The 27460-nt window shown below is 36.8% G+C and overlaps 1 protein-coding gene across 1 annotated transcript in view; it reads right to left on the bottom strand.

Moving 5' to 3' along the window:
• Positions 1-4393: 4393 nt before the first annotated feature.
• Positions 4394-27460, bottom strand: part of LOC107657990 (ATP-binding cassette sub-family A member 1-like) — a 39724-nt gene continuing 16657 nt past the window's right edge. The window contains exons 11-46 of the mRNA XM_016446348.1: positions 26663-26779; positions 25396-25590; positions 24767-24972; positions 24506-24682; positions 23010-23232; positions 22709-22930; positions 21555-21759; positions 21356-21469; positions 21021-21192; positions 20804-20935; positions 20134-20273; positions 15905-16042; positions 15592-15824; positions 14762-14834; positions 13369-13571; positions 13219-13267; positions 12998-13111; positions 12072-12220; positions 11868-11992; positions 11685-11783; positions 10643-10832; positions 10453-10547; positions 10319-10351; positions 10115-10220; positions 9911-9985; positions 8801-8970; positions 8535-8712; positions 8333-8448; positions 7580-7724; positions 7352-7475; positions 6611-6740; positions 6407-6527; positions 5545-5607; positions 5328-5434; positions 4980-5121; positions 4394-4887 (exon numbers count right to left, since the gene is read on the bottom strand). Of these exons, the coding sequence (XP_016301834.1) occupies positions 4729-4887; positions 4980-5121; positions 5328-5434; positions 5545-5607; positions 6407-6527; positions 6611-6740; positions 7352-7475; positions 7580-7724; positions 8333-8448; positions 8535-8712; positions 8801-8970; positions 9911-9985; positions 10115-10220; positions 10319-10351; positions 10453-10547; positions 10643-10832; positions 11685-11783; positions 11868-11992; positions 12072-12220; positions 12998-13111; positions 13219-13267; positions 13369-13571; positions 14762-14834; positions 15592-15824; positions 15905-16042; positions 20134-20273; positions 20804-20935; positions 21021-21192; positions 21356-21469; positions 21555-21759; positions 22709-22930; positions 23010-23232; positions 24506-24682; positions 24767-24972; positions 25396-25590; positions 26663-26779 (5040 nt within the window). The 3' untranslated portion in view covers positions 4394-4728. The remainder of the gene's footprint in view (positions 4888-4979; positions 5122-5327; positions 5435-5544; positions 5608-6406; positions 6528-6610; positions 6741-7351; positions 7476-7579; positions 7725-8332; positions 8449-8534; positions 8713-8800; positions 8971-9910; positions 9986-10114; positions 10221-10318; positions 10352-10452; positions 10548-10642; positions 10833-11684; positions 11784-11867; positions 11993-12071; positions 12221-12997; positions 13112-13218; positions 13268-13368; positions 13572-14761; positions 14835-15591; positions 15825-15904; positions 16043-20133; positions 20274-20803; positions 20936-21020; positions 21193-21355; positions 21470-21554; positions 21760-22708; positions 22931-23009; positions 23233-24505; positions 24683-24766; positions 24973-25395; positions 25591-26662; positions 26780-27460) is intronic.

The raw sequence follows: 27460 nt of genomic DNA, 5'->3' as shown, positions 1-27460 counted from the left end.
TAGAATTAAACGAGACGGCCTTCGTAGGACAGGCGGAAAAGGAAACAGGAAGTATCACGTTGCTATGCCAACACATTTAGAGCATCGTTGCGCTCTCACACTACTTGAAGGAAAATTATTTCTAAATTTGGAAAGTAATTTGAAAAAAAAAATGCTTTTACTTGTTTTATTTTGTTCAATGTTTGAAGAGCTGCAGCGTACGTACAGCAGACATCTGTTAGAGAAAAAAAGGAGGAGGATATTAAAAACAAAGTTTATCCGTTTTTACCGAGGCGATTTAAAGTAAGTTGTAAATATACCACATTGTACATCATAGTGTGTACATCTGCCGGCGCCGGCATTTTTCAAATTAACAACGGTTGTTTACGGCGACGCAAAGAATTGTGGGTTATCTGTAGCAGCGAAGGATACACCTCATGCATCCTCCGAATTCCTGTGAAAGAAGGTCGCATTCGAAGGTCGCTTTCCGAGTGTCCTAATTGCTTTTCTGAAATGAGACAGTCTCGATGACGTATGCAGCCTTCGAATGCGACCTCCGGAGGGCGCAGCCTTCTAAATGAGACACAGCTTACATGTCTCTACCGTTGAGACAAACGACTGGAAATAGCGCTGAGCCACATTCACACTTGGAAAATGTGATTAATACAGGTCTAACACCGCTTATAATACCGGAAACATATGTTAACATAACATATATGTTGACATGTAAACCTGATTTTGAAATAACGCCCATAAGTTTTGTTTATGTGAAAAAATAAGAGTAAGAGAGCGACCTGCGCTGATTTTGGCTAATCAGACATTTACCGGTCAATCACATTGTGCATCTGGTGTTACTGACCTGTAATTGGCTGGCATGACTTTAAAGGGCGGGGTTTTGGAAAGAGAGCCTGCGGTTGAATGTAATGGAGGTGATTTAACCTTAGTTCAGACCGAAACAACTTTTTCTTTCTAGATCAATCAGTCAACCAATTAATCTATCAGTTTATAAACTACGCTTATGATTGTGATGCCGTTTATGCCTTTCAATTAAAAGTACACTTTGTGGAAATTATCAACATTTACTTTAAGAAAACATGCATTTAGCCATTTAAAAGTGTTTGTATTTTTTGCATGTTTCTCAACCCTGCAAGTATTTTTAATTTTTTTTCTGTCTATATATTATTAATTTAATTAAAATAAGTGCGTATATCCTACAAATACACCGCCAGAAAGTTTGTCTTTGACTAACATTTCAGTAACATTATTTATTGCAATTCTCTTTTTTTTTTCTACTCGCAAAACAGAAAAAGGACACAAGACTGACTGAAATAGCTTTTTAATATTTAAAATGTAAACACATACATTGTAACACAGAAAATAATGGCCACGGTGGGACATCTAAAATTGTCTATTAACCTTTTGTTAAACACAAAATGTCCTGTTTGTGAATTATGAATGTCAAGACCAGTTTAACATTATAAAGTGCTTCAGTTTTGGACCAAAGACAGTACTTTTGTCTTCTTCCACGTCATTCAATGTGCAGCAGGGATTGCTGCTTAATTTCTGAAGGTGTTTGACTAAAAAGCACCTCATGGATTTGAAAAATAAACTCGATCAGTAGCACCTCATTGCTTTTGGTCACTTCGCGCTGTAGGCGAACAACAGCGGTGCTATTGGTCGAGATCATAAAAGTGGTATAATAAACTAAACTTAAGCTTTTAGGATAAGGAGGCACATCCTGAGATATTAACTCCTGTACTAGAGGCCTATGAATGTAATTTCTTTGTCTCTCAAGGCCTTATTGTACGATGAAACTCTTGTTTCAAATCACATGGTGTAGAAAACAACAACAAAAATGTAACATTTAGCAGCCTGCTGAGAGCCACTACCATAATATCCAACACCGACAACGTGTTTGCTTGATACTACGCTCATTTGCTATGATTTAAAACCACTTGACCTGGTTTGGCACGGACATGATTTGTTTCTGTACAGTTTCACACAATATGAACTCGCCTCCGCTTCGGCCCATTGTGGACACAAAAACAACTACGAAGTCCCACTAAACTCGGCTCAAGATCAGCGAACACCTGTTGAAATCCACACAGAAATACTTCAGGATAACAAAGCTGGGACATGCTTGAGCTCACGATGGAGTCCTAAACACGTCATCCACGTAAAAAGCATGCAATTAACTTCTAAAGTCGTCCGCTCCGTCTTCACAGTAGACCTAAATACCACCGTAGCTATGATGACAGTGTGTGCTCCATGCTTCGAGTCCATTAGCGGAGTGTTGTTTCAAGGCACGACACTTTGACAATAATAACAATAGTGAAACATTGCACGTCGTTGCATCAAAATATCTTTTGAGTATAGTTTTAAAATGCATATCTAAAAAAAGTAAAGTACAAAGACCAAGAGTAGTTGCTGAAATGCACAGTTTGAAGCCTGCGCTAAATGAGGAGATGAACGTCGGCCCTGAATTAACGTTAGATCGCATTGGCAGTGTCTGATATTTTCGCAGACGTCTTGTCAATCAAACATTCACCGCTAGTGGAGCGAACAGCTTCAAGTTTCCTCGCGACGGAGCGACGAGCACCAGGCTCGGCCTCGCTGTCATCGGCGTTCATTTTTCTTCAATCTTTTTTTTTTGCATTGATTTGCATGGTTTGTTTCAGTAGTGTGTTTCAGGTCCAGCGCCCTCTTGTGGGCACAAACACACACGGCTGAAAATTGAACAAAAAACTAAATAGTAGTACAAAAAAACGACACGCTAGTCCCATGAAGGTGGATTGTTGTATCCATCGAATGGCGGATCACACCACCGTCTCTTTGGCCTTCTCGTCTATGAGGAAGGCGTTCAGGTGAGAAATGTCCACGACGGCATCGTTTTTGTTAATGGAAATGTCTTTTAAGTGGTCCTCGTCACTTTGGTCCTTGGCAAAATTGACAAATACCTAAAATGAACAGACAAACAGACTGAGTCACAACTTATTACCTTTATAGTGCGGTAATTGTAATTGCAATTTAGTTTTTGTTTGTATTTTACTGCAAATTTGTAGTTTTTGCTATTCAGCAAACTTCTGTTTTTGTTTTTTAATTTACACTAACGTTCAAAAGTTCGCAAGATGTTTTAATGTTTTTGATTGCAGTTTCTTGTGTTCACCAAGACTGCCTTTATTTGATAAAACAAAGTGAAACAGTATTATTGTGAAATAAAATAACTTAATTTTATAATAGCTTTTTTACTGAATTTTTGCCTCATTTAATTTTTTGCTTATTATAACAGTAATATTATAAAATATTACAATTTCAAACAATCTTATAATAGCTTTTTTTGCTTAATTTTTGTGCTTAATGAAATATTTGCTCATTTATTTTTTGCTTATTATAATAATAAGTAATAATATTGAAATATTATTACAATTTAAAATAACTTAATTTTATAGTAGCTTTTTGGTTTAATTTTCTCCTTATTTTAATTGTTGCTTATATATTTTTTGCTAACAACAGTAATATTATGAATTATTGAAATATTATTACAATTTAAAATAAATAATAAATAACTTGCTTATTTATTTTAGCTTATTATAACAGTACTATTATAAAATATTGAAATATTATTAGAATAACTATTTTCTATTGTAATATATTTTAAAATGTAATTTACTCCTATGTTACTCCGGTCTTCAGTGTCACATGATCCTTCAGAAATCAGTCTAATATGCTGATTTGCTGCTCAAGAAACATTTCTGATTATTATCAAAGGAAACACAAGCAGAACACCATAAAGAGAAGGAAGAGCGTGATCATGTTCCTCCGCTCTGATCGACGGCCGCCAGGAAACTGGAGCGCCGCGCTGCCTCGCTTTAACTGCTAAATGCAACCCGCTTCCTTGGGAATTAAACGCTTTACGGTGTACTAAAATGTGGCAATGTGTGGGTATGGCTTTTGTTCTGGGAAAACTAGGTCTGCCCAACGACCAATCTGTTACACAACAGCACTTAACAGCACATAAGATCTTTTCATGAAATGCAAATGACCTATATAGACCCGTATGCAGTGTTTTTTGGGGTTTGTAGAGTAAAAAAAAGCATAATTTTTGGTGGTTTTGTGTCTGTTTTGAATTCAGTGAAAAAACTTCGCACAGATTTTGCTCCAATTTGATGGTTAATGCTCTTCGCAGTCACTAATTCACCTCACAAAACACATTGTGGTCGGCATAAAATATTTATTGTTTATTTAGCTTTTATTTATTTTTCTATACTTGGATAACTGTGCCAAATTGCTCATTTTCTTCCTTCTAAATGTTGATAATATTTAGTTTCTTTTTATTTTTTAATTTTATTTAGCTTTTATTTATTTTGCTATACTTTGATAGCTATGCTAAATTGCGCAATGTTTTCTTTCTTTAAAATGTTGATAATACTTAGCTTTTATTTTTAGTTTTTTATTTAGCTTTTATTTATTTTGCTATACTTTGCTATCTATGCACAACTGCATAATTTGTCCTTCCTTTTAAATGTCAATAATATTTAGCTTTTATATTTTTTTATTTTATTTTGCTATACTTTTGCTAATTATGCACGATTGTATAGTTGCATCTCCATTTGTATTTTATTTAGCATTTTATGCATTTGCATTTTATTATTTACATGTAGCCTTCTTTTCCCCTGCTCTCCATTACAAACAAATCATTACAAACCTGTGATGCATTTTTGGATTATGATGCACTAGCTAAACAAATGATCATAAAGTTAGTTGCACACTCACCAAGAACACCACTGGCGGTCCTCCGATGAGCGCCATAGCGGTGGAGAGCTTCCTCATGTTTCCCCCGCTGTAGCTTCCTGCGGCTTTGTCTACATATTTCATCAGGCCCAGTTTACGAATGCCCCAATCCGCCACCTGCGACCAACAAACAACCAATCAGATCCCTCGATAACCAGCTGCAACATTAGTAGTCAGACGTTCCCTTTCAATAGCAGCTAAAAACTGACCTCGCACACTTCCTTCTCTGGGATGCCCCGCAGAATGGCGTAAAACTCCAGATGTTCTCGTCCAGTCAGCAGGTCGTTGATGGCATCAAACTGTGGACAGTAGCCCATATTCTGATGCACTTCATCGATCTCTGTCAGCACGCTGCAGAAAACAAGCCAAGAGTTTGGTGGTACTATTATGAAAAAGGTCATGAAACACATTTTTGTTTCAAAAAGTGCTGCTCATACTGGAACACAATGTGAGCATTGTTTTTAGGATTACACTAGCATATTAACAACCTCAAAGCCACAAAACCCAGTGTTTAAAGTATTAATTGAATCAGTAGCATGCCGTTTTAATTTATGCACCTCTTTCCTGCCAAGTAGGCCTCTCCGCTAGTGACAACAGAATCTCCTGTGAGCATCTTGAATGTGCTCGTCTTCCCAGCTCCGTTCACACCGAGCAACCCAAAACACTGATGAGAGAACATTATATCATCAAAACCCTGATCAGCATCGGTAATCATACAACGCCAGGCTGAACTAAACAAAAGCTATTATTTATTTACTAAGAAGATGATCTCACCTCTCCTGGTGGGATGCCCACACACAGTCTGTCTACAGCTGGCTTCTGCTTTCTCTTATAAACCTGCAGAATCAGCAATATTATTATTAGTGCTGTCAAACGATTAATCGCGATTAATCGCGTCCAAAATAAAGGTTTTTGTTTACATAATATGTGTGTGTACTGTGTATATTTATTATGTATATATAAACACGCACATGTGCATGTATATATTTAAGAAAAATATGATATGCTTATGCATTTGAAATATGTATATATATAATCAATTATATTAATATAAATATATACATGGAAATATTTTCAAATATACATACTGTATGTGTGTGCATTTATATATACATAATAAATATACACAGTATACACATATATTATGCAAACAAAAACCTTTATTTTGGATGCGATTAATCGCGATTAAACATTTGACAGCACTAGTTATTATAGAACTGAACAACAACACTGATGCAATAATTACTGTGTGACAAAAACTGGCTTGAGCCACCTTAGTAAATGTCAGAAAAATAACTGAAAAAAAAACATATATATATATATCGGTCATGTTTCTGGCATTCACTAAAGTGAAGCTTTTATAATTTCTAAATATTGTTTATTAATTAAATATTTACGTAATTCATAATTAACATTTTAATAAAAATAAGCACATAATAAATTTTGAAATGTATAATTACAACTACATTTTAATTATACTTGTATTTATCATTTAATATGCACACAGAATTTATTCATATTAACTTTTTTATTATTATTTATGTAATATTATACATATAATGAATGAATCAGAATGTAGATGGAATCTGCTATAAATATTTTTTTTTTTACATAAATATGTGTGTGTGTCACAGACCTTGGTGAGCTGTTTGAGCTCCAGGATATCAGTCTGTCCTCCTCCGCACAAGATCCTCTGCCTCTCTCTGGCCACATCCTCATCCTCCTCTCCGATCGGCTTCAGTTTAGTGCTGACCGGCCTATATTAATACCAAAACATTACATATGTTTAAAACGGTTTCGCATGCCCTTGTTTTGCAGTGAGGTATGAAAGTAACATCACCTGGCCTTGATGCAGAAACGGTACTGGATAAGGACGGTGATGCAGAAGAAAATCACACCCTCTATGGCCATGGCAAAGAGAGTCTTGCCCACCATGTCCCACGCCAGAGGAGAGCGGAAGCGATTCTCGCCTGAAAACATGCACAAACATGTCAGTAGAAGCAGAAACAGAGTATGATGTGTTGCATGCATGCTGCTGAAGTAACGATGCAATGCTCTAGTAAGTATAGAAATACACAGCACACACAAATATGGGTTAAAAAATGTTCAGTTTTCAGTCAGTGTTTAATTAGACTGAACTTTTTTAATCATTATTTTTTGGTATTGAATTAATTTTATTTATAAATGTTAAAACTGCTTTTGATAAACAGGCAGCTCACTAGGTTTTGGAAACACGCCAAGGTCTACAAACTAAATTCAGCTTCATACGGCCTTGATGTGTTTCTTAGAATGTGATTATGTTCAGAGGAAAGCGTGTTTGAGCAGCTGCAGTCCTAATGCATTTCCATGGAAATGATCCAGGACATGTTATGTCCACATCTAGATGTCACTTTGACCCGGGGCCCCTAACCAAATCAACATCAGCAATCATTTAAACAATATCGGTGGAAAAACACTTTCAGCTATCTGTTTGGTTAGAGCGGAAATTCTAAATGAACATTCTAAAAAGAACATTATTCGAACAAATAATAAAGGTTTGGTTAGTTATACTGAATAGTGTATTTGTGAGAGTGATACACACCAAATCTCTCCAGAGCGTCAGCCATAGCTTGGTTCTTCACCATGTCAATGAGTCCTCTGCCCAGACAGAAGTGAGGGAAGATCAGGAACACGTTCTTCAAGATGTCGTTGATGCCACCAATCTCCTAAAAAAGCATTGAGGAGAAACAGTCACAGTTCATTTAGGGCTTCTTTTGAATTGGATTACGTGACACATATAATCAAGCACAGCTGAGAAATATGAACTTACATTGCTGCCGAAAAGCTCCAGGACAAACGTGGATACGCTGCCATTTATTCCAATGAGGATGTTAACACTGGTCAAAACCACATATGCTGTACTGGGAATCTTAAAGAAGAATGACGCTGGGTACATCAGGGGTGTTATGGACCACCTAGATGGACACAAAGAAGTGCACATGGCCAAAGCTTTCATATTAGTGACATATTTTTAGATATATCATACATATAGTATACATACATATACATATATCATACATATAAGTTTGGGGTCTGTATGATTTTTTAATGTTTTCTAAAGAAGTCTCTTCTGCTCACCAAGACTGCATTTGTTTGATCAAAAATATAGTAAAAACAGTAATAATGTGAAATATTATTACAATTTAAAATAACTGTATCTTAATATTTTTAAACTGTAATTTATTCCTGTGATCAAAGCTGAAATTTCAGCATCATTACTCCAGTCTTCAGTGTCACATGATCCTTCAGAAATCATTCTAATATACTAATTTGCTGCTCAAGAAACATTTCTATCAATTTTTGTGGAAACCTTGCTACATTTTTTTTCAGGATTTTTGATGACTGGAGAGTTCAAAAGAAAATCATCTGTAACATTATAAACGTCTTTTCTGACACTTTTGATTAATTTAATGCATTCTTGCTTAATTTCTTCCAAAGAAAAAAAAACTTACTGACCCCAAACATTTGAACAGTAGTGTATGATAAATAGTAAAGGCTACTGGACCGATCTTTTGCGTCTTACCCATAGAGCAACAGCAGGAGGGCGAGAACAGGAAGATTGGTGGAGGACACATAGGCCTCTTGCTGGAAACAGACGAAGATGATGATGACCAGAGTCGCCGGGACAATGTAGTTGCACTGAAGGACAAACATGCAATCAGTCAAAGAGCATTTGAACAGATGTTGATACGTTTAAGAGTAAAAACATTTTACAAAATCCTCACCATGTCCCACACAAAGTTGGCCAGCCAGTAGAGGAAGGGCTGCACTCCACTGATGAACTGCATGTGTTTGGCTTTATTCACTCTCTCCTGGATGAGGAACACCACAAAGCTGGCCGGGACGAAAGACATGGCGAAGATGACGCAGATGGACACCAGCACGTCAACTGAGGTCGTCATTCTGGGAAGCAGATGGGGTCAAAGGTCAGAGATATCAAGACTGTGTGTGTAAATGGAGGGGAGTATGAACTGCGCTGTTGGTTACTTACAGCGCCACCTGTGAGAGCTGCTCTTTGGTGAGGTTGAGTGGATGGTTGAACGCTTTAATGCCGAATTTGGAGCGATCCAGGCCGGGGGGCAGATTAGCACGCAGGACGGCATTGTTCATGACATTGAGGAACGCTCCGATACTGTGCCAGCCCTTATTATTGAACCAGATCTGCAATAGGACACAATCATGTCACTCTTCTCGCTCTTATACACCAACAAAAGCCCTTACAGCTCCTTGACATTGTGCAATCAGCAATGTTTATGAGTTTTGGCATCATTTTAGACTGTCCATCTACAAAAATAGATTAACTTTGGCCACAACTGACAAGGTTGCATTGTGTCTCTAACAGCCTCCACCTCTTAGATGCTTTCATATAAAAGACATTAAGGCCTGTGAATACATGCATTTTCTTTTTGCATTTTTACACATGCAGTTTTTATGTATTTTTGACATTTTATTATTTATGTAGTTCTTTATTGTATATTTAGTGCATATGCAACTTACAATAACAATTGTATACATACATACATATATACAGTATATATATATATAAAATCAATATTTGTAACTGTCTATATATATATATATATATATATATATATACACATACATATAAATAAAATCAATATTTGTAACTATCTATATTATCTAAAGAACTACAAGTACATAACTTACCATAAAAATAATTATATATACAGTATATATAAAATGTGTGTGTGTGTGTGTATACAGTATATATATATATATTATTTTATTATCAAGTTATTTATGTACTTGTAGTTCTTTATATATTTCTATTATTTAAATATCAATACTTCACAAAAACAATTTATATAATGGCACCTTAAGGTAAGCCGATTTTCTACTGGACAGTATCTAAAGCTGTTTATAAATAGTGTTAACACTGTTAACAATGTGTTAACACTCTGCCAGGAAATCTATTGATGGATTAATCACACTAAGATACGTTTTCATAATCAAGCACTTGTAAGTCTTGTGAAGTCTTTATTTGACAACTTATCAAAAGAGTGTAAGCTTTCATCATGACCATGATAAACATGACATCTATGTCTGTAAGGTCAGACAAATACATCTAGCCAGTACTCACCTTCACATTGTTCTTGGTATCGAGACCTCGGATGAAAGTTGACAGGCTTCCCAGAAAGCGGTCAGCTGCGGTTCCCTGTGGGTTGCACAATGAAAACAGGTTGAAAGCAGGTAAATCCCAAACATTGGGCAACAACTGCTTTCAAGTTTATGAGCCCTAGCTGGTGTTTAAACATCAGTCATAAACCTAACACAGGTGACATACCGCTTGAAGACTGAAGCGGTTACGAATGTGAGAGATGGCATCGGTGACCTCATCACCAGGGGGGAGGGCCTGAGAGCTTCTAGCACCCAATGAGAATCCACCATACCTGCAAAACAGCCAATGAGAAACCGATTTGAGGCCCAAATCTTCCACTGGATTATTATTACTTTCCTCATCATAATAGATCTGCACTGATAAGTTTACCTGAATTCGTTGACCCAGAGCTTGTTCTTCAAGCTGGACAGACAAAACAACACAACACAGAGTTAAAGCACTGTGAGGAGAATGAAAACCAGGAACATCAAGCAAGCCTTTACTTCTGGATTGGCTTAATTTACCTTTTCCCAATAATCTGTGCATATGTTTTCACCAAGTAGTCTGAAATGTTTCTGCCTGTCAGATTCTGCAAGGTTTCATCAGTGGTGACTTTGACCTAAGGGAAATCAGAAGAGATCGTTGTACTGTCATTGAAACATAATAAAGCAATATTGCTATTGAAGAAGCACAGTATTTGGTGAAAATGTCTACCTGAGGCGGTGGCAGACCCCCTGCACCTGGCGGACACTCGGGAAGCATCTTTTTCTTTCCTTCACAGCTGCACTCACATAGAGGCGATGGGTTTTCCATACTCCAGTTCCCTTTTACGAATATGTCCTGAACGGTCTCGGGAATCTCTGGAACCATCCACTCTCCATCTTTAATCGGACATGATTTGCTACTTTCCACAAAAAATACAAATAAAAAAAATTAATTCCCCACATTTTTTTTAACTTATTGGATACTCAAATCTATGGAAGCCTATTTCTGCCACTGAATAACAAATAAAAAAAGGCAACTGTGACCTTTTATCTCACAATTCTGACTTTTTTCTTTCAATTGTGAGTTAACATCTCACAATTCAGATTTTTTTCTCACAATTGAATGATATAAACACAATTGTGAGTTATAAAGTCAGAACTGTGGGATATAAACTCACAGTTGCGGTAGTTTATATCTTGCAATTCTGAATTTTTTTCTCGCAATGCTGACTTATTTTCTCAGAATTGTGAGATAAAAATGCAATTTGCGAATTTTAAAGTCCAATATTGATATTTTTTTAAATTGTGTGTTTATATCTCACAGTTCTGACTTCATAATTCGCAATTGCATACAAACTCGCAATTCTGATTTGTTTCTCACAATTGCGACTTTATATCATGCAATACTGACTTCTTGACGCACAATTACTAGTTTGAAAATATCTTGAAATTCGGAGGCGAAAAAACGTCGCAATTGCGAGTTGCAAGGACCTTTTTTATTTTTATTCAGTGGCAGAAACCAGCTTTCATACAAATCTATATAGATAATCTCTGATAATTGATAAATGTTGTAAAATTGATAAATATATATCTTTGATAACAACTAAATAATTGAAATAAAGGACTGGGATTTTAATTACAGGAATTTTCATAGTTGATTGTCAATTAAAATAAAGACTCAATTAAATATAAGAATCTTCTAGATGCAAATGTATTCATTAATATTTTTAATTTCCAACAAATCAATATTGGAAAAACGTTTGAAGACTCACGCAGCGTTTTGCTCGTCTGTGCATTGTTCACTGTAAGCGGGATTGTCCATCAGAGCTTCAAGTAACTTGTTTGTGTGTCTGTCCTCTGGTGCATCATTGCTGTAGTCAGAAACCAGTCATTAGGCTCTCAAAGAATCATGGGAATTAAAGCGCACACGCAAGTGTGTGGATGGTAGCATATACCTGATGAAGGAGAACTGCTCCTCATACATGCTGGGCTCCAGAGCGAGACTGGGATATTTTCCGAAGGGAGGGACAATGAGGCTGAAGACCAGAGCGATGCACACGAACACAGCGGGAAGCACAATCTGGAAAGATGCGTTTTGAAGTATATTACATTTATGGATCTGCAAACAGACAATACAGAATATTGTATGAAGACCATACCTGAGCAAAGAAACCTTTCCGGGAACGTCGGGCGTACAAGAAGCGTTTCCAGAGCAAAGCTACAAACTGCTGTCTCTTCAGACTCCAGCCCTTCACCTGGTACGAACCTTTACCATCAGCGCCACCCAACCAGTCTGTCTCACGAGATTCTGCAGGTGCACATCAACCCACAAACAGTTTAATAATAATAATAATAATAATAATAATGACCAAATGCCATATCTTCCAGTAAATAAGCAAAAGGAATAATAATAGATTTTCAGTCATATGAAATCACATGCACCAAAATAAGAATACATAGCAATAAAATGAACAAATGAATCACTTTCAAACTGATTAACTAAAACAGACAGTTTGAAGTGAATCACAGAAATAAAAAGAATTCCAAAAAATAAACAACATTTAAAAAAATTACTTACAAAAGCGCATTCAAATCATTACTGTTATCATTAACTAAAAAAGAAATATAACAAAAAAAAAGTACACTAATTGATATAAAATAAACATTAACTGCAATAAAATGAAATATAAAAATTACTTTATTTTAGTTATTTGCCAAGGCAATATTTCTAAATTTAGTTATTAATTTCACTCTGACATGAAAAAATAAACATTACAAATAAAAAACCTAATAAAAACAACAAAAACAAATAACAAAATTACTAAAACATTAACTAAAATTTTATGAAAAAGCATAAAAGTAACTATAAAAATAAAAATGCAAAAAATTTACAATTTCAAACACTACAATAGTGTAAAATAACACTGACTCAAATGATAAAAAAAAAAAAATCTAAATGAAAATACTGGCCATGCTCTAGACCACATATGAACTGACATCAAACTTCAACACATTAGATGATGGTTCAGATTTCAAAATATGTTTAAAGTAAGTGGGATGGATGAAGGATGGGTAAAGTAACTACCTGGATCTCCTTCTGAGTCATTGAAATCAAAGTCGTCTTCAGTGAAAGGCTTCAGGCAGCTCTGATGGTCACCAAAAGCGTGTCTGCGGTTCCTGCGTGCAGATATAATCCCATCTAATTCACGACACAACGGGAGTAAGTCATGTGTTTCCAGAGACACTATTGCTAAATGTTTACATAAAGCATTGACAACAGTGAAAGTAAAATGTGTTCGGCTTTACCTGACATCTCAGCATCAACACCGTTGTCCTCTGCCACTTTGAGGAAAATCTGCTCAAAATAATCAAATACAAGCCAATTATATTCACATTCTTGCATGAAACGAACTGAATGAACTAAAGAGATTTGAAATGTTTTCAATGCTTCGTTACCTCCTCCAGGGTTGTGTCAGAGATGCCGTAACTTGAAATGCCGAGGTCAGTGAGCCGGTCGTCGATCTCATGGAAGAGTTCCACAAACGCTCCGTCTTTGGCCGACTCATAAGGCAGAACGTAAGTGATCTCGTGCCCGAGATCTTCGACCAGTCGGGCTGTAGGAACGTGCTTGAAAATCACATTGGAGATCAAGGAGATGTCTATAATATGGAAAGAGTTGAGAAAACATTCAAAATGCGTGTAGGACTAGAGTTTTGCTCCAAAACCAATGGGTTTGGAATAATATGAGGGTGAGTAAATAATCATTTTTGGATGAACTATCCCTTTAAGAGTTTATTAACTCTATACATCAGTGTTATTTTAGTATTATTTATAGTGTTTTAATTTTTATTCATATTTTTAATTAGATTTAGATTTTTATATTTTTAGTTTTCAATTTAATTTTAGATTCATTTCCAGTCATTTTTATATTTTTTTTTATTTTTTTTATTAAATATTAGTGCTGTCAAATGATTAATCGCGATTAATCGCATCCAAAATAAACGTTTTTCTTTGCATAATATATGTGTGTGTTCTGTGTATGTTTATTATGTATATATAAATACACACACAAACAGTATTTTGAAAATATTTACATGTATTTACACGTCTATATTTATATTCATATAATTTATATTCTAAATAAATATATTTAATATATAAACAAATTTTTTTCTGAAATATATACATGCATGTGTGTGTATTTATATATACAAAATAAATATACACAGTACACACACATATATTATGTAAACAAAAACGTTTATTTTGGATGCGATTAATCGCGATTAATCGTTTGACAACACTGTCAAATATTATTATTTAGTTACAATTATTTTTATTTCTAGGTAAGATTTATAATTTTTGTCTATCTAATATTTCGTTTTCATTTATCTTACTTCCGTTTTTAGTTTTAGTTATTTATTTTAGTTAGTAATTTTAGTGCTTCAGCTTAACCTCATTTCAGTTAGCTGCCAATGCAACATTTTAAATTTTTTAGTTTTACATTTAATTTTTAGTTTTAATTTTTCTTTATTTCACTTTTAGTTTTAGTATTAGTTCAGTTTTATTTTAGTTAGCAAGTACAGTGATTGAGCTTAAACTTATTTCAGTTACTTTTTCATCAACATTTCTAATTTTAGTTTTCCATTTAATATTTATTTTTATTTCAGTTTAATTTTTTTTATTTCAGTTAGTAACTTTAGTGATTCGGTTAGTTCAGTTTAGTTTAGTTTCAGTTTTCCATGTAACATTTCTATGTATTTTACATGTATATATTTTAGTTCAGCTTTAGTTTAATTAACGATATAGTAGAATAGTTTTAGTTAACGATAATAACCCAGCTATATACCTATGGTGGTGGTTTCACTTTCATGGTCGCTGCCCAGTCCAGCATCAGAGCTGCTCTCAGATACACTGTCCTCCTGCAGGACAATGAAAATCACAAAATATGGCACCAAGAAAACTTTAGGGTCAGTAATGGCGCTTTTCCACTGCATGGTACGGCACGGTACGGCTCGGTACGGTTCACTTTTGGGGGGTTTTCCACTGGGTACAGTACCTGGTACCTGGTACTTTTTTTAGTACCACTTCGGTTGGGGTTCCAAGTGAACCGTACCGTTACCAAAACGTGACGTGTAAACTCTGCTGATCACGGATTGGCCAGAGAGAATCGTCTCTACCTGCATCACTGAACTTGCGACACAAAAACAAAAGAACTGCTAGATTTAAATCAGCACAGCCAGCGAAGGATCGAACGCAACTGTTTTGAACGAGCGCACCTTTTTTTAACAACCAAAAAGTTTTGTTGTCTGTTGCGGAAGTACAGACGTTCCTCTCGTTGATAGCAGAGGAGCGGATCCAGCGAGAGCTTGATGGGGCGACGCGGAATGAAAAAGTTTTTTAGGAGTCGCGGCAGTAGAGGCGGCGCAACTATAATGACATGTGAATAATCCCGCCCACTCGTGGTAGTAAGAGGCGGCGCAACTATAACGACATGTGAATAATCCCGCCCACTCTAAAGCGGTACTGAAATGCAGTGGAAACGCAAACCGTGCCGAGCCGAACCATGCCGTGCCGTACTGAGCCGTACCGAGCCGAGTCGTACCACGCAGTGGAAAAGCGCCATAACATAAATATGGAGATTCCCTTACAGCCAAACTACATATTAAACATGCGTACCTTCTTGAGGCTTGCTTTGGAATAGGAGACGGTGCTGCTGGAGGTGCGGCAGGAGCTGACCGAGAGATCGAAGTCCTTCTTCACCAGCGTCAGGTAATATCCCGTTCCCAGCTGGGTCTTGAGGAACAGAGAGGAGCCCACACAGCACAGCTTCCCGTGGGAGATGATGGCAATGCGATCCCCCAGGATATCGGCTTCGTCCATGTGGTGGGTGGACAGGATGATGGTGTGTCCTGAAGGTAAAACCACACGACTTCATGGACGTTTCAGGAAGATCAACACGACAGTGTTTGCTAAAACAGAATCTGCCTACCTTGGCGATACTTGAGCAGCAGGTCCCAGATGCCCCGGCGAGCGTAAGGATCGACTCCAGCTGTGGGCTCATCCAGGATCACGACCTTTGACCCTCCAACAAACGCCAGCGCTACTGATAACTTCCTCTGCATTCCTCCTATAAGGACCATAACACTTAGTTCCGTTACTGTTTCATCCTAGTCACAGTATATGAGTATTTTTATACCACAATACAGTTATTTTTTTGCTGGAAATTCAACAAAAAAAACAAATCATACGCTACTGTGCTAAAGCAATAAGCCCAGTGAAGCCGTGGTTTAAGGTGAATTTATAACAGCTAAGGGGCATTGTTAGGCACGACGCGAAAACCCCCTTAGCTGTTATAAATTCACTGTAAACCACGGCTTCATGGGGCTTATTGCTTTTATAAAACGGTTATGCGTAGTAAGGTTTCACAGAATAAAACGGAGCAAATAAAGTGTAATGATATTAATAAAAACAGTATTCTTCCACTAAACAATGTAGTTCCTCAGAATCAGTTGTGGCTCCAACAAAGTGGTTGCCGAGCAACACACAGAAGTAAACAAAGGTGTATGTTTGTAGAGTAATTTACAACAGCTTTGAACGTGGCTCAACCAATCAGAATCAAGGACCGGAACTATCCGTTTTATAAATATTAATTTTATTCAGCAAGGATACATTAAATTGATCAAAAGTGACAGTAAAGACATTTACAATGTTACAAAAGATTTCGGCTTCAAATAAATGCTGCTCTTGTGAACTTTTTATATCTATCAAAGAACCCAGGGGGGGAAAAAATTTATCACTGCAGCACAACTGTTTTCAACATTGCTATTAATAATAAATGCTTCTTAAGCAGTAAATCAGCATATGAAATTGATTTCTGAAGGATCCTGTCACACTGAAGACCGGAGTAATGATGCAGAAAATTCAGCTTTGATCACAGGAATAAATTAGATTTTACAACATATTCAAATAGAAAAACTCTTATAAAAGGTACAGCTAAATCTCTGCCGTTACACAGTGTACTTTCCGTACCTGAGAGCTGGTTGGTGCGAGATTTGCGTTTATGAGGCAGGCCGAGGTCCATCACGATCTGCTCCATCTCCGACTTCACCTTCTCCTCAGGCAAACCCTTCAGACGTGCATAAAACCAGATGTGCTCCTCCACGGTGAGCCTGAAACACATCAACAAGAACTTTAAAGCTGCTTATTATTTATCATTTATCATTATTTTGTGTTGCATACAAAAAACTGAGCTACTAAAATGTGACCCTGGAGCACAAAACCAGTCTTAAGTCGCTGGGGTATATTTGTAGCAATAGCCAAAAATACATAGTATGGGTCAAAATTATTGATTTTTCTTTTAAGCCAAAAATCATTAGGATATTAAGTAAAGATCATGTTCCATGAATATATTTTGTAAATTTCCTATTGTAAATATATTAAAACTTCATTTTTGATTAGTAATATGCATTGCAAAGAACTTCATTTGGACAGAATTTGGATTTTTTTTTGCACCCTCAGATTCCAGATTTTCAAATAGTTGTATCTCAGAATAATATTGTCCTATCCTAACAAACCATAAATTAATGGAACGCTTATTTATTCAGCTTTCAGATGATGTATAAATCTCAATTTCGAAAAATTGACCCTTATGACTGGTTTTGTGGTCCAGTGTCACAAATCTGCTTTTGGTGTAACGTACATGCTAAACAGGACGTTATGCTGCGGACAGACGCCCAGGTTTTGGCGTATAGTGTTCAGATCGGTGCGGATGTCTTTGCCCTGGATGTAAGCAGTGCCGGAGGTGGGTGGAAACAGGCCAGTGAGGATAGACCTAAGAAAGCAAGAAATATTGAGCTTATCTTATTTACATCATCACAGTATTAACATCAGATATACAAGGATCCGAGCTGTCGTACATAGTTGTGGTTTTCCCAGCACCGTTGTGACCCAGGAAGGAGGTGATCTGACCCTCATAAAAACCCAGAGTCAAACCATCCACTGCCAGTTTGCCGTTGCTGTAGACCTTCACCAGGTTCTCGATGTAAACACCTGGATCCAGATGGGCCGGTTCTTCTTCAATGCATACAGCATTTCCAGCCCATGGACACCATCCCAGACCTCCCCTATGATGCCAGCCCAGCGCGCCCCCGCCGTTGCGGCAGCTATGGGTATCACTTCATTCTGTTGTGCTTGTTTTGTGCTTCTCAGCTGGCATGATCCTGGGACTTCGTCCAAAACATTTAACAGGACTTTTTTACCACACATTTCACACTTTCTGGTGAACCACTACTTGTGGGGTTTGTTACTATAATTGGCCATACTCACTACAGTTAATGATACTGCAGCTTGCAACTTGGCAGTGTAACTTCCTGCGACGTTCTACCTTGTTGCTTAATCTGTTCTAGCACCATTTATCCCTTAACTTTAAACCAGTTCTCACACCTGCATGCCTGAAATGACCTAGTGCAGGGGGTGGTCAACATCCTGCAGAGTCTAGCTCAGGGCTCTTCTTTAAATTGGGACTGGATTTGGACTTGGACTTGAAGAGTCTTAGTTAGTTCGAACGTATCCCAACACACCTGCCTGGAAGTTTCTAATAGTGCTGAAGACCTTGATTAGCTTGTTCATGTGTGTTTATTGGGGATTGGTAGTAAACTCTGCAGGACAGTGGCCTTCCAGGAACAGGACTGGACACCCTTGATGTTGTGTCTCTTTTTTGGGGGTTTTCCACTGGGTACAGTACCTGGTACCTGGTACTTTTTTTAGTACCACCTCGGTTGGGGTTCCAAGTGAACCGTACCGTTACCAAAACGTGACGTGTAAACTCTGCTGATCACGGATTGGCCAGAGAGAATCGTCTCTACCTGCATCACTGAACTTGCGACACAAAAACAAAAGAACTGCTAGATTTAAATCAGCACAGCCAGCGAAGGATCGAACGCAACTGTTTTGAACGAGCGCACCTTTTTTTAACAACCAAAAAGTTTTGTTGTCTGTTGCGGAAGTACAGACGTTCCTCTCGTTGATAGCAGAGGAGCGGATCCAGCGAGAGCTTGATGGGGCGATGCGGAATGAAAAAGTTTTTTTTAGGAGTCGTGGTAGTAGAGGCGGCACAACTATAATGACATGTTAATAATCCCGCCCACTCTAAAGCGGTACTGAACTGCAGTGGAAACGCAAACCGTGCCGAGCCGAACCATGCCGTGCCGTACTGAGCCGTACCGAGCCGAGTCGTACCACGCAGTGGAAAAGCGCCATAACATAAATATGGAGATTCCCTTACAGCCAAACTACATATTAAACATGCGTACCTTCTTGAGGCTTGCTTTGGAATAGGAGACGGTGCTGCTGGAGGTGCGGCAGGAGCTGACCGAGAGATCGAAGTCCTTCTTCACCAGCGTCAGGTAGTATCCCGTCCCCAGCTGGGTCTTGAGGAACAGAGAGGAGCCCACACAGCACAGCTTCCCGTGGGAGATGATAGCAATGCGATCCCCCAGGATATCAGCTTCGTCCATGTGGTGGGTGGACAGGATGATGGTGCGTCCTAGAGGTAAAACCATACAGTTTAATGGACGTTTCAGGAAGACCAACACGACGGTGCTCGCTAAAACAGAATCTGCTTACCTTGACGATACTTGAGCAGCAGGTCCCAGATGCCCCGGCGAGCGTAAGGATCGACTCCAGCTGTGGGCTCCACGACCTTTACGACCTTTGACCCTCCAACAAACGCCAGCGCTACTGATAACTTCCTCTGCATTCCTCCTAGAATGACTGCAGCTTTGAACGTGGCTCAACTAATCAGAATCAAGGACCGGAACTATCCGTTTTATAAATATTAATTTTATTCAGCAAGGATACATTAAATTGATCAAAAGTGACAGTAAAGACATTTACAATGTTACAAAAGATTTCGGCTTCAAATAAATGCTGCTCTTGTGAACTTTTTATATCTAACCCAGGACCCAGGGGGGGAAAAAATTTATCACTGCAGCACAACTGTTTTCAACATTGCTATTAATACTTCTTAAGCCTTAAGCAGTAAATCAGCATATGAAATTGATTTCTGAAGGATCCTGTCACACTGAAGACCGGAGTAATGATGCAGAAAATTCAGCTTTGATCACAGGAATAAATTAGATTTTACAACATATTCAAATAGAAAAACTCTTATAAAAGGTACAGCTAAATCTCTGCCGTTACACAGTGTACTTTCCGTACCTGAGAGCTGGTTGGTGCGAGATTTGCGTTTATGAGGCAGGCCGAGGTCCATCACGATCTGCTCCATCTCCGACTTCACCTTCTCCTCAGGCAAACCCTTCAGACGTGCATAAAACCAGATGTGCTCCTCCACGGTGAGCCTGAAACACATCAACAAGAACTTTAAAGCTGCTTATTATTTATCATTTATCATTATTTTGTGTTGCATACAAAAAACTGAGCTACTAAAATGTGACCCTGGAGCACAAAACCAGTCTTAAGTCGCTGGGGTATATTTGTAGCAATAGCCAAAAATACATAGTATGGGTCAAAATTATTGATTTTTCTTTTAAGCCAAAAATCATTAGGATATTAAGTAAAGATCATGTTCCATGAATATATTTTGTAAATTTCCTATTGTAAATATATTAAAACTTCATTTTTGATTAGTAATATGCATTGCAAAGAACTTCATTTGGACAGAATTTGGATTTTTTTTTGCACCCTCAGATTCCAGATTTTCAAATAGTTGTATCTCAGAATAATATTGTCCTATCCTAACAAACCATAAATTAATGGAACGCTTATTTATTCAGCTTTCAGATGATGTATAAATCTCAATTTCGAAAAATTGACCCTTATGACTGGTTTTGTGGTCCAGTGTCACAAATCTGCTTTTGGTGTAACGTACATGCTAAACAGGACGTTATGCTGCGGACAGACGCCCAGGTTTTGGCGTATAGTGTTCAGATCGGTGCGGATGTCTTTGCCCTGGATGTAAGCAGTGCCGGAGGTGGGTGGAAACAGGCCAGTGAGGATAGACCTAAGAAAGCAAGAAATATTGAGCTTATCTTATTTACATCATCACAGTATTAACATCAGATATAAAAGGATCCGAGCTGTCGTACATAGTTGTGGTTTTCCCAGCACCGTTGTGACCCAGGAAGGAGGTGATCTGACCCTCATAAAAACCCAGAGTCAAACCGTCCACTGCTAGTTTGCCATTGCTGTAGACCTTCACCAGGTTCTCGATGTAAACACCTGGATCCAGATGAGCCGGTTCTTCTTCAATGCATACAGCTAGAAAACAGAGAGTAAACAGCTAGAGTCTTTGCATGCAATATTTAGATTTTTCATGTCGACCATTTTTGTTTGGCTCCATCCTGAAAACTAGAGCATTCTGGGAAATTAAGACATATATAAATATTAGATTTTGGTTAGATTTTTGGTTTCATTTCTCTACCTTCAGCATTTTCTTTCTTGTTGGTCGGTGCTGATGTAATCCCACCACATTTCTCTCCACACCAGTATGACTTGGTGAAGGGGAAGTACCAGGGTCGTGGGATGCCGTACTGACCTGTCGGAGTGACGTTTTTAGACCATCAGAAACTTACCCAAGCTGTCAATGTCTTGAAAGTACATCTCTTCAAAAAGCCACGTACCTGGAAACACAGCTTCAATGTACCAGGTCATGACGGCGTAGAGCACCGAATCGAAGAGCATGAGCGAGATGGATGTGGTGAGGCTGTAGCTGTCCTCCTGCATGGGGCTGGAGAGCAGGTTACTCCACTGGATGCCCACACCCTGCTCCTCGAACAGAGCAAAGTACTCGCAGCCGAAGCCGAACGCCACCGGAGACAAGAGGCTCTGAGGAAAGAGAGACAGAGGCGTTCAATACATGACGGGACATAAACAGCAAAGGTCAGGGGTGTAGAAAATGTAATAAGGAATGAATAATAAAAAATACGATGAAAATAAATAATAGAAATTGATTAAAATAATAAAAATAAACAATTAAATAAATTGAAATAAATAAAAAATTTGATTATAATTGATAAATGCATACAAATTAGATTAAACTAAAACAATGATTATAATAAATAAATGCATAAAAACTGGATTAAACAAAAAAAAAGGATAAAATAAAAATTGATTACAATAATAAAAATTAACAACAAAATAGATTAAAATAAATCAATAAAAATGTGATAATAAATGTATAAAAACTAAACAAAAAAAATATTTGATTAAAATAACTAAATAAAATGTGTATAGAATTTTAATACAATTGTTAATAATAATAAAAAAGTAAGTAAATAAACGCTAAAATAATTAAATTAAAATGTAATTAAAATAAGCATATTGATAAAAATGAGATTAAAATAAAGCAATAATAGATAATAATAAAAAATGTAATTAAAATAATAAATTAAATAAATAAACAGATTACAATAAATATGCAATAAATAAATATTAGTTAAAAATAAATGCATAAAAAATATGTTCAAAATAAATAAATGTTTAAAATAAAAATATATAATAATTCAAATTTAAATAAATAGCTAAAAATAAATAAATAAATATTTGATTAAAATAAATAAATCAATAAATACATCTACAGTCATTTAAACATCTTACAATATAATTTTTTTCACAGTATAAACTGGGTCTTTATAACACTAAACAAACTATATAGATGGCTCGCATGAGAATGATTATATTTGGGGGTCCGCAGCATCTAAAATATTGAAAACCCATGGCGCTGGGTATTGCAAAAGGCAAAGCAGATGACATTTAAGAAATAAAATTCACTCACCACTACTACTTTGGCTCCAAAGCCGACGTAATCCTGCCAGGCCACGCACAGCACATAGGGAAGGTAGAGAGTGAAGTATATGATGCCCCCGCAGGCCGCGGCGAGGTTAGCGCGGGAGAAGAGCGTGCTGATCAAGAAACACTGCATGATGGTCACGACCGCAAACGAGGCCAGGAACAAGTAGACTACACCAGGATCACTGTACGGCAGCAGATTCCCCATCTGAGCAAACATGACAAACAAAATCAAGTTAAATAGTTGTTAGGGTTATATTTTTCTATCAGTCTTTGACAATACGCACCTTCAGGATGAGCACCAGCAGGGCGGCGCTGATGAGCAGTGGGATCAGGCTACTGATGAACCAGCTCAGCCACAATATACCATTATCCAGACCCATAATCCTCATGGTCTCCTTGAGCCGGGCTTCCTTCTCGTACACCACACCCTTGATGATGATGGCCACCGAGTACATCCAGGCCAGAGTCATGAACAGAGGCATGGAGCGGCTCATTACCCGCAGGAAACTAGGGCAGAGCAGACAGGATGGGTTACACCTTCAGCATGAAGATAATCAATGGTGCTGATAAAACACGCAGGAGCACGTCTGTTTCAAATGATATCTGCTAAGATACAGTTTAGGGCAAAAGCAGCATCATGTGCATCTCTTAATCTCATAATGCACTGAAACAAGCCCAGTGTAGTTAATAATTGGCAGTTATACCCAACATTTGTGTTTTTATGCTTATTATAATATCACATTCTTAGCTTGGCAACATCCTAACTCTACTGAAATCAAATGTATAGCACACCAGATTGGTCACTTTTGAGGTTTTACTTCAGTTGGTATGAGATAACTTAGTGGGCAGCTGACTTTAAATGCATTAGAGGGGTTTTCAAACTAGGGTCTGTGAGGGAATAATAGGGAAATGTTTAGATAAAAACAATGTGGAAAAATAAATAAATAAATAATTTTAAAAAGAATTTTCAAAATAGATTAAAATAAATAAATAATTAAAAAAATAATTTTCAAAATAGATTAAAATAAATAAAGAATTAATTAAATTGAAATAAATAAATACATTTTACAGTAAAGAGAATAAAAATATACATATTTAGATTTAAACAAATAAATAAAAGTAAAATGAAAGTACGTTAAATAGATGAAAGTCAAATTAATTAAAAATGGATAAAAAAATGAAATAAACAATAACAGCAATTTGATTAGAATAAAAAATAAACAAACAATACAAATTAGATTTAAATAAATATAAATACTTTTTAAATAAACAAACAAACAAACAAAAAATAAAAGTAGAATTAAACTAAATTAAAAATATTAAAGTAAAATTAATTAAAAACATACAATTTTAAATTGAAATAAGCAAATAACAGCAATTTGATTAAGATAAATAATAAATAAACGATACAAATTAGATTTTAAATAAATAAAAATAATTTGTAATGAAATAAATAAATAAAGTAGAAAGTAGAGTAGAAAAAATAAAACTAAATTAAATAAAACTAAAATCACACTTTACACATATTTATAATTGTTCACATTTTAAATTGAAATATACATGAATAAATACAGCTGCCTTTTGAGGATATTAGGATGGGGGTCACTCTCTTGCATGAAGACCTGTGGCATCTAAGACCCTTTGAAAACCCTTTCAAGACAGCAGTGCAGCAGAGAGCCTAATTGTTACTGATTTGTTTTTGCATGAAACTGTGAACGAAACCCGAGTTTCAGAGCTCATTTAAAGCTCAATTTAAAGGCTGAAGAATGCCGTTTCTTACATGTCGTCCACATAGCATGGATAAGGCATCTGCTGGATGTAAACCCCCGTTTTCTCCTTGCTGCCGGTCAGAGCTCGTATGATCCCGTGTTCAATCACGTCCTGCAGGTAGGAGAAGCCGCCCCAGATGTACCGCAGGTCTTCAAACGGGTCTGCTCGAGGACCGGGATCCCAATACCTACAGCGAAACACAACCATCAGCTCTCAAAGACAGTTAAAATCCCGTTCATTTTCTCTATAATCAGAAACGCATGTCTCCTACCCGTCCTTGATCTTGTTGGTGCGCTCCACGTTATCAATGTCCATGCGGATCTTGTAGTTGACGTTGGGCGGCAGGTCAGACGTGTTGGCCTGCATGTCAGGAAACACTATCCCAGCCCAAAACTTGCGGTCATCCAGCAGACGCATGGACTTGTTTACCAAACGCTCCTCGTTAGCCACCGGCTCCAGCTTATCCAAGTTCACACACTTCAGGGGAGAATGAAAATAAACAGTTTATCGGAAAGAAGTCGGGGTCAGGCTGACCGAATGATGCAATTCTGCCAATCAAAAAAATCAGGGCCAGTTTACACGAGTATTTAATGAAATAATCAGTCAGTTCGGCTAACTTTGGACTGGCTTGACCTGCTTCGGTGGGTTGCAGCATAATTGATTTGTCAGTGTAATTCAGTGGAGAACTGAGAACTGTTTCTTCATCCGACAGAGCAACACACTGACCCAGAAAAGTAAGGCATGAACTGAAAACACAGATTCAGTTTTTCTAGATCCATTTGATTGATTAGCAGCGATGCCCACATAGTCACTGACATTATCAGTCAAGTCAATTCTAATGAAGAAGCCAGACAGATCTGATCTTTGTGTTTGTGAAGACGAGTGTGTATACATGCGTACCTCCATGAACCGTGAGATGGTCTGGATGGCCTGATCCGTCTCGTTGAACGCTTCCCGCCATGTGTACGCTGAACCATGGGGACGTGTGTCCTCTGAAGCCTTGGACAGAAAGCTGGACACGTCCTCCACGCTCCAGTTCGTCCCGCTTAGCTTGGCGTTAAAGAAGCGAGCGCTAGCGTTGTTCTGGAGGAGCGTCTGTTTAGGAGAAATAGGAGAAATTCAATTAATTACTGAAATATCATGTAGCTAATAGCCATACAAGACAAATGGCTTCTGGTAGTATAAATTAGTGCATCAATATATGTAGACAAAAAACGAAATGTAAAAACTATTTTTTTTACACATTTATACATGTATACTTTACACTGTGAAAAGTAATATTAAAAAGATGTCTAAAATATTATTTGGAAAATACTTATTTTATATTAAGTTAAATTATTAAAAATTTCCATACTTATTATTGTGCTATACTGTTAGATGCATTATTTATTTAAATATATATTTTAATCTAATTTTGTTTTTTTATTTACGGTACTATAAATTAATGCAAATGTAAAAGTAAATGTAAACAAAAAAATAAATATTAAAATTTTTTCATAATTTGAAAACATTTTTATCACACACTTTTAAGCATACTTTATGCTGTGAAAAGGTAATATTATAAAGATATCTAAAATATTTGGACAATATTTTTAAGGTAATTAAAGTCTTATTATATTTATTACATATTTATTATATTGCATTTAATTAGGCTATTGTACGGTACTGTAAATTAGTGCATCAATAATTAAATTAATAACACTTTAATAAAAATGAATCCAATTTATATTTGTTTAAATCTAATTTCTATTTATTTATTTACTTAATTACTTATTTACTTGCTTGCTTACTTAATTTTTCTGCACGACCTTGCATGAAAGTCATGCACATAGCAATGTGACAGCAAGTTAAGCATTTGTGCTTATGACAACAAAACACCTAACGTTCGTAACACTTTTTCATTCGTTTAGCTACAAATAGGTCCCCAGAATTCTCCAAGGATATGAAGATCTTCAGTAATAAGTGTGCTTCCTGCAGAGCGCCACATGTTGTGTGCCATGTGAGTTCAGTAGTGAGGTTAAAATGCAGTATGGCTTTTGTCCAAAAGGTGGCAGTGTGAAGTTCACCATTGGAGCTTTTCGCAGCACAGTCATGGAACAGTATCTTTTGTTTCAGGAATGTTATCTGTGTTCAGACAGGTGTGTGTGTGTGTGTGTGTGAGACGCACCCGAACGAGGTCCATCTCCTCACTGTTCTCCATGAAGTTCCAGATTTTGGGTCTCATCTCTTCCCACATGCCGCCGAGGTCCCTGAGCACACCGAGCTCCTGAAACGTCTTATTGACCTGAGACAAACAGAGAGACAGTTAGGATGCTCCTCTGGATTGAGTTCTTCAAGGTACTGATAGGGAATGTTGGACTGATATATATATATATATATATAGATAGATAGATAGATAGATAGATAAAATATATAAGAATATTGTATATACTGTTCTTCAGAAATCAGACATATTTGTCTGAATTTATATTTTTCATGATCTTCAAAACCTTTTGATCTACAGGTTTCTGCTTAAATTACTAGATTAATATAAATTGTGTCCATATTTTATGCAATTACATGAAATTAAGATAAAATATAAGTTTAGATTTTTTTTTTAGATTTAGATTTTTATAAGTATTGATTTGTTTAACATGTTTTAGTCACTACATATTTCTGTATTTCCATTTTATGTGTTATTTCAGTTTTGTTGTTGTTAACTAATACAACTACTAAAAAACAGTTTTCATTAATTGAAATAATGTTTTATATATATATATATATATATCTCTCTCAAGCGTAGCATTAGTTCTGGCAGGTCACGTTAGTCAAGCTCGCATCAGCTGACCTTCAGCTGATCCCCATCAACCTATAGGAATACGACACCTATCTAAGCATTCATGTATAAGCTCCCTCAGTATTATCAGCAGTTTTCGCATTGCTCAATAGCTAATTACCCTCCTCCATCCCCAACTCCTCCTCTGTC

Source organism: Sinocyclocheilus anshuiensis, unplaced genomic scaffold (assembly GCF_001515605.1).
Source record: "Sinocyclocheilus anshuiensis isolate Anshui unplaced genomic scaffold, SAMN03320099.WGS_v1.1 scaffold471, whole genome shotgun sequence".
Classification (NCBI taxonomy): domain Eukaryota; kingdom Metazoa; phylum Chordata; class Actinopteri; order Cypriniformes; family Cyprinidae; genus Sinocyclocheilus; species Sinocyclocheilus anshuiensis.
The sequence above is the reverse complement of the archived record's forward strand: the minus strand, read 5'-3'. Positions and strand labels throughout refer to the sequence as shown.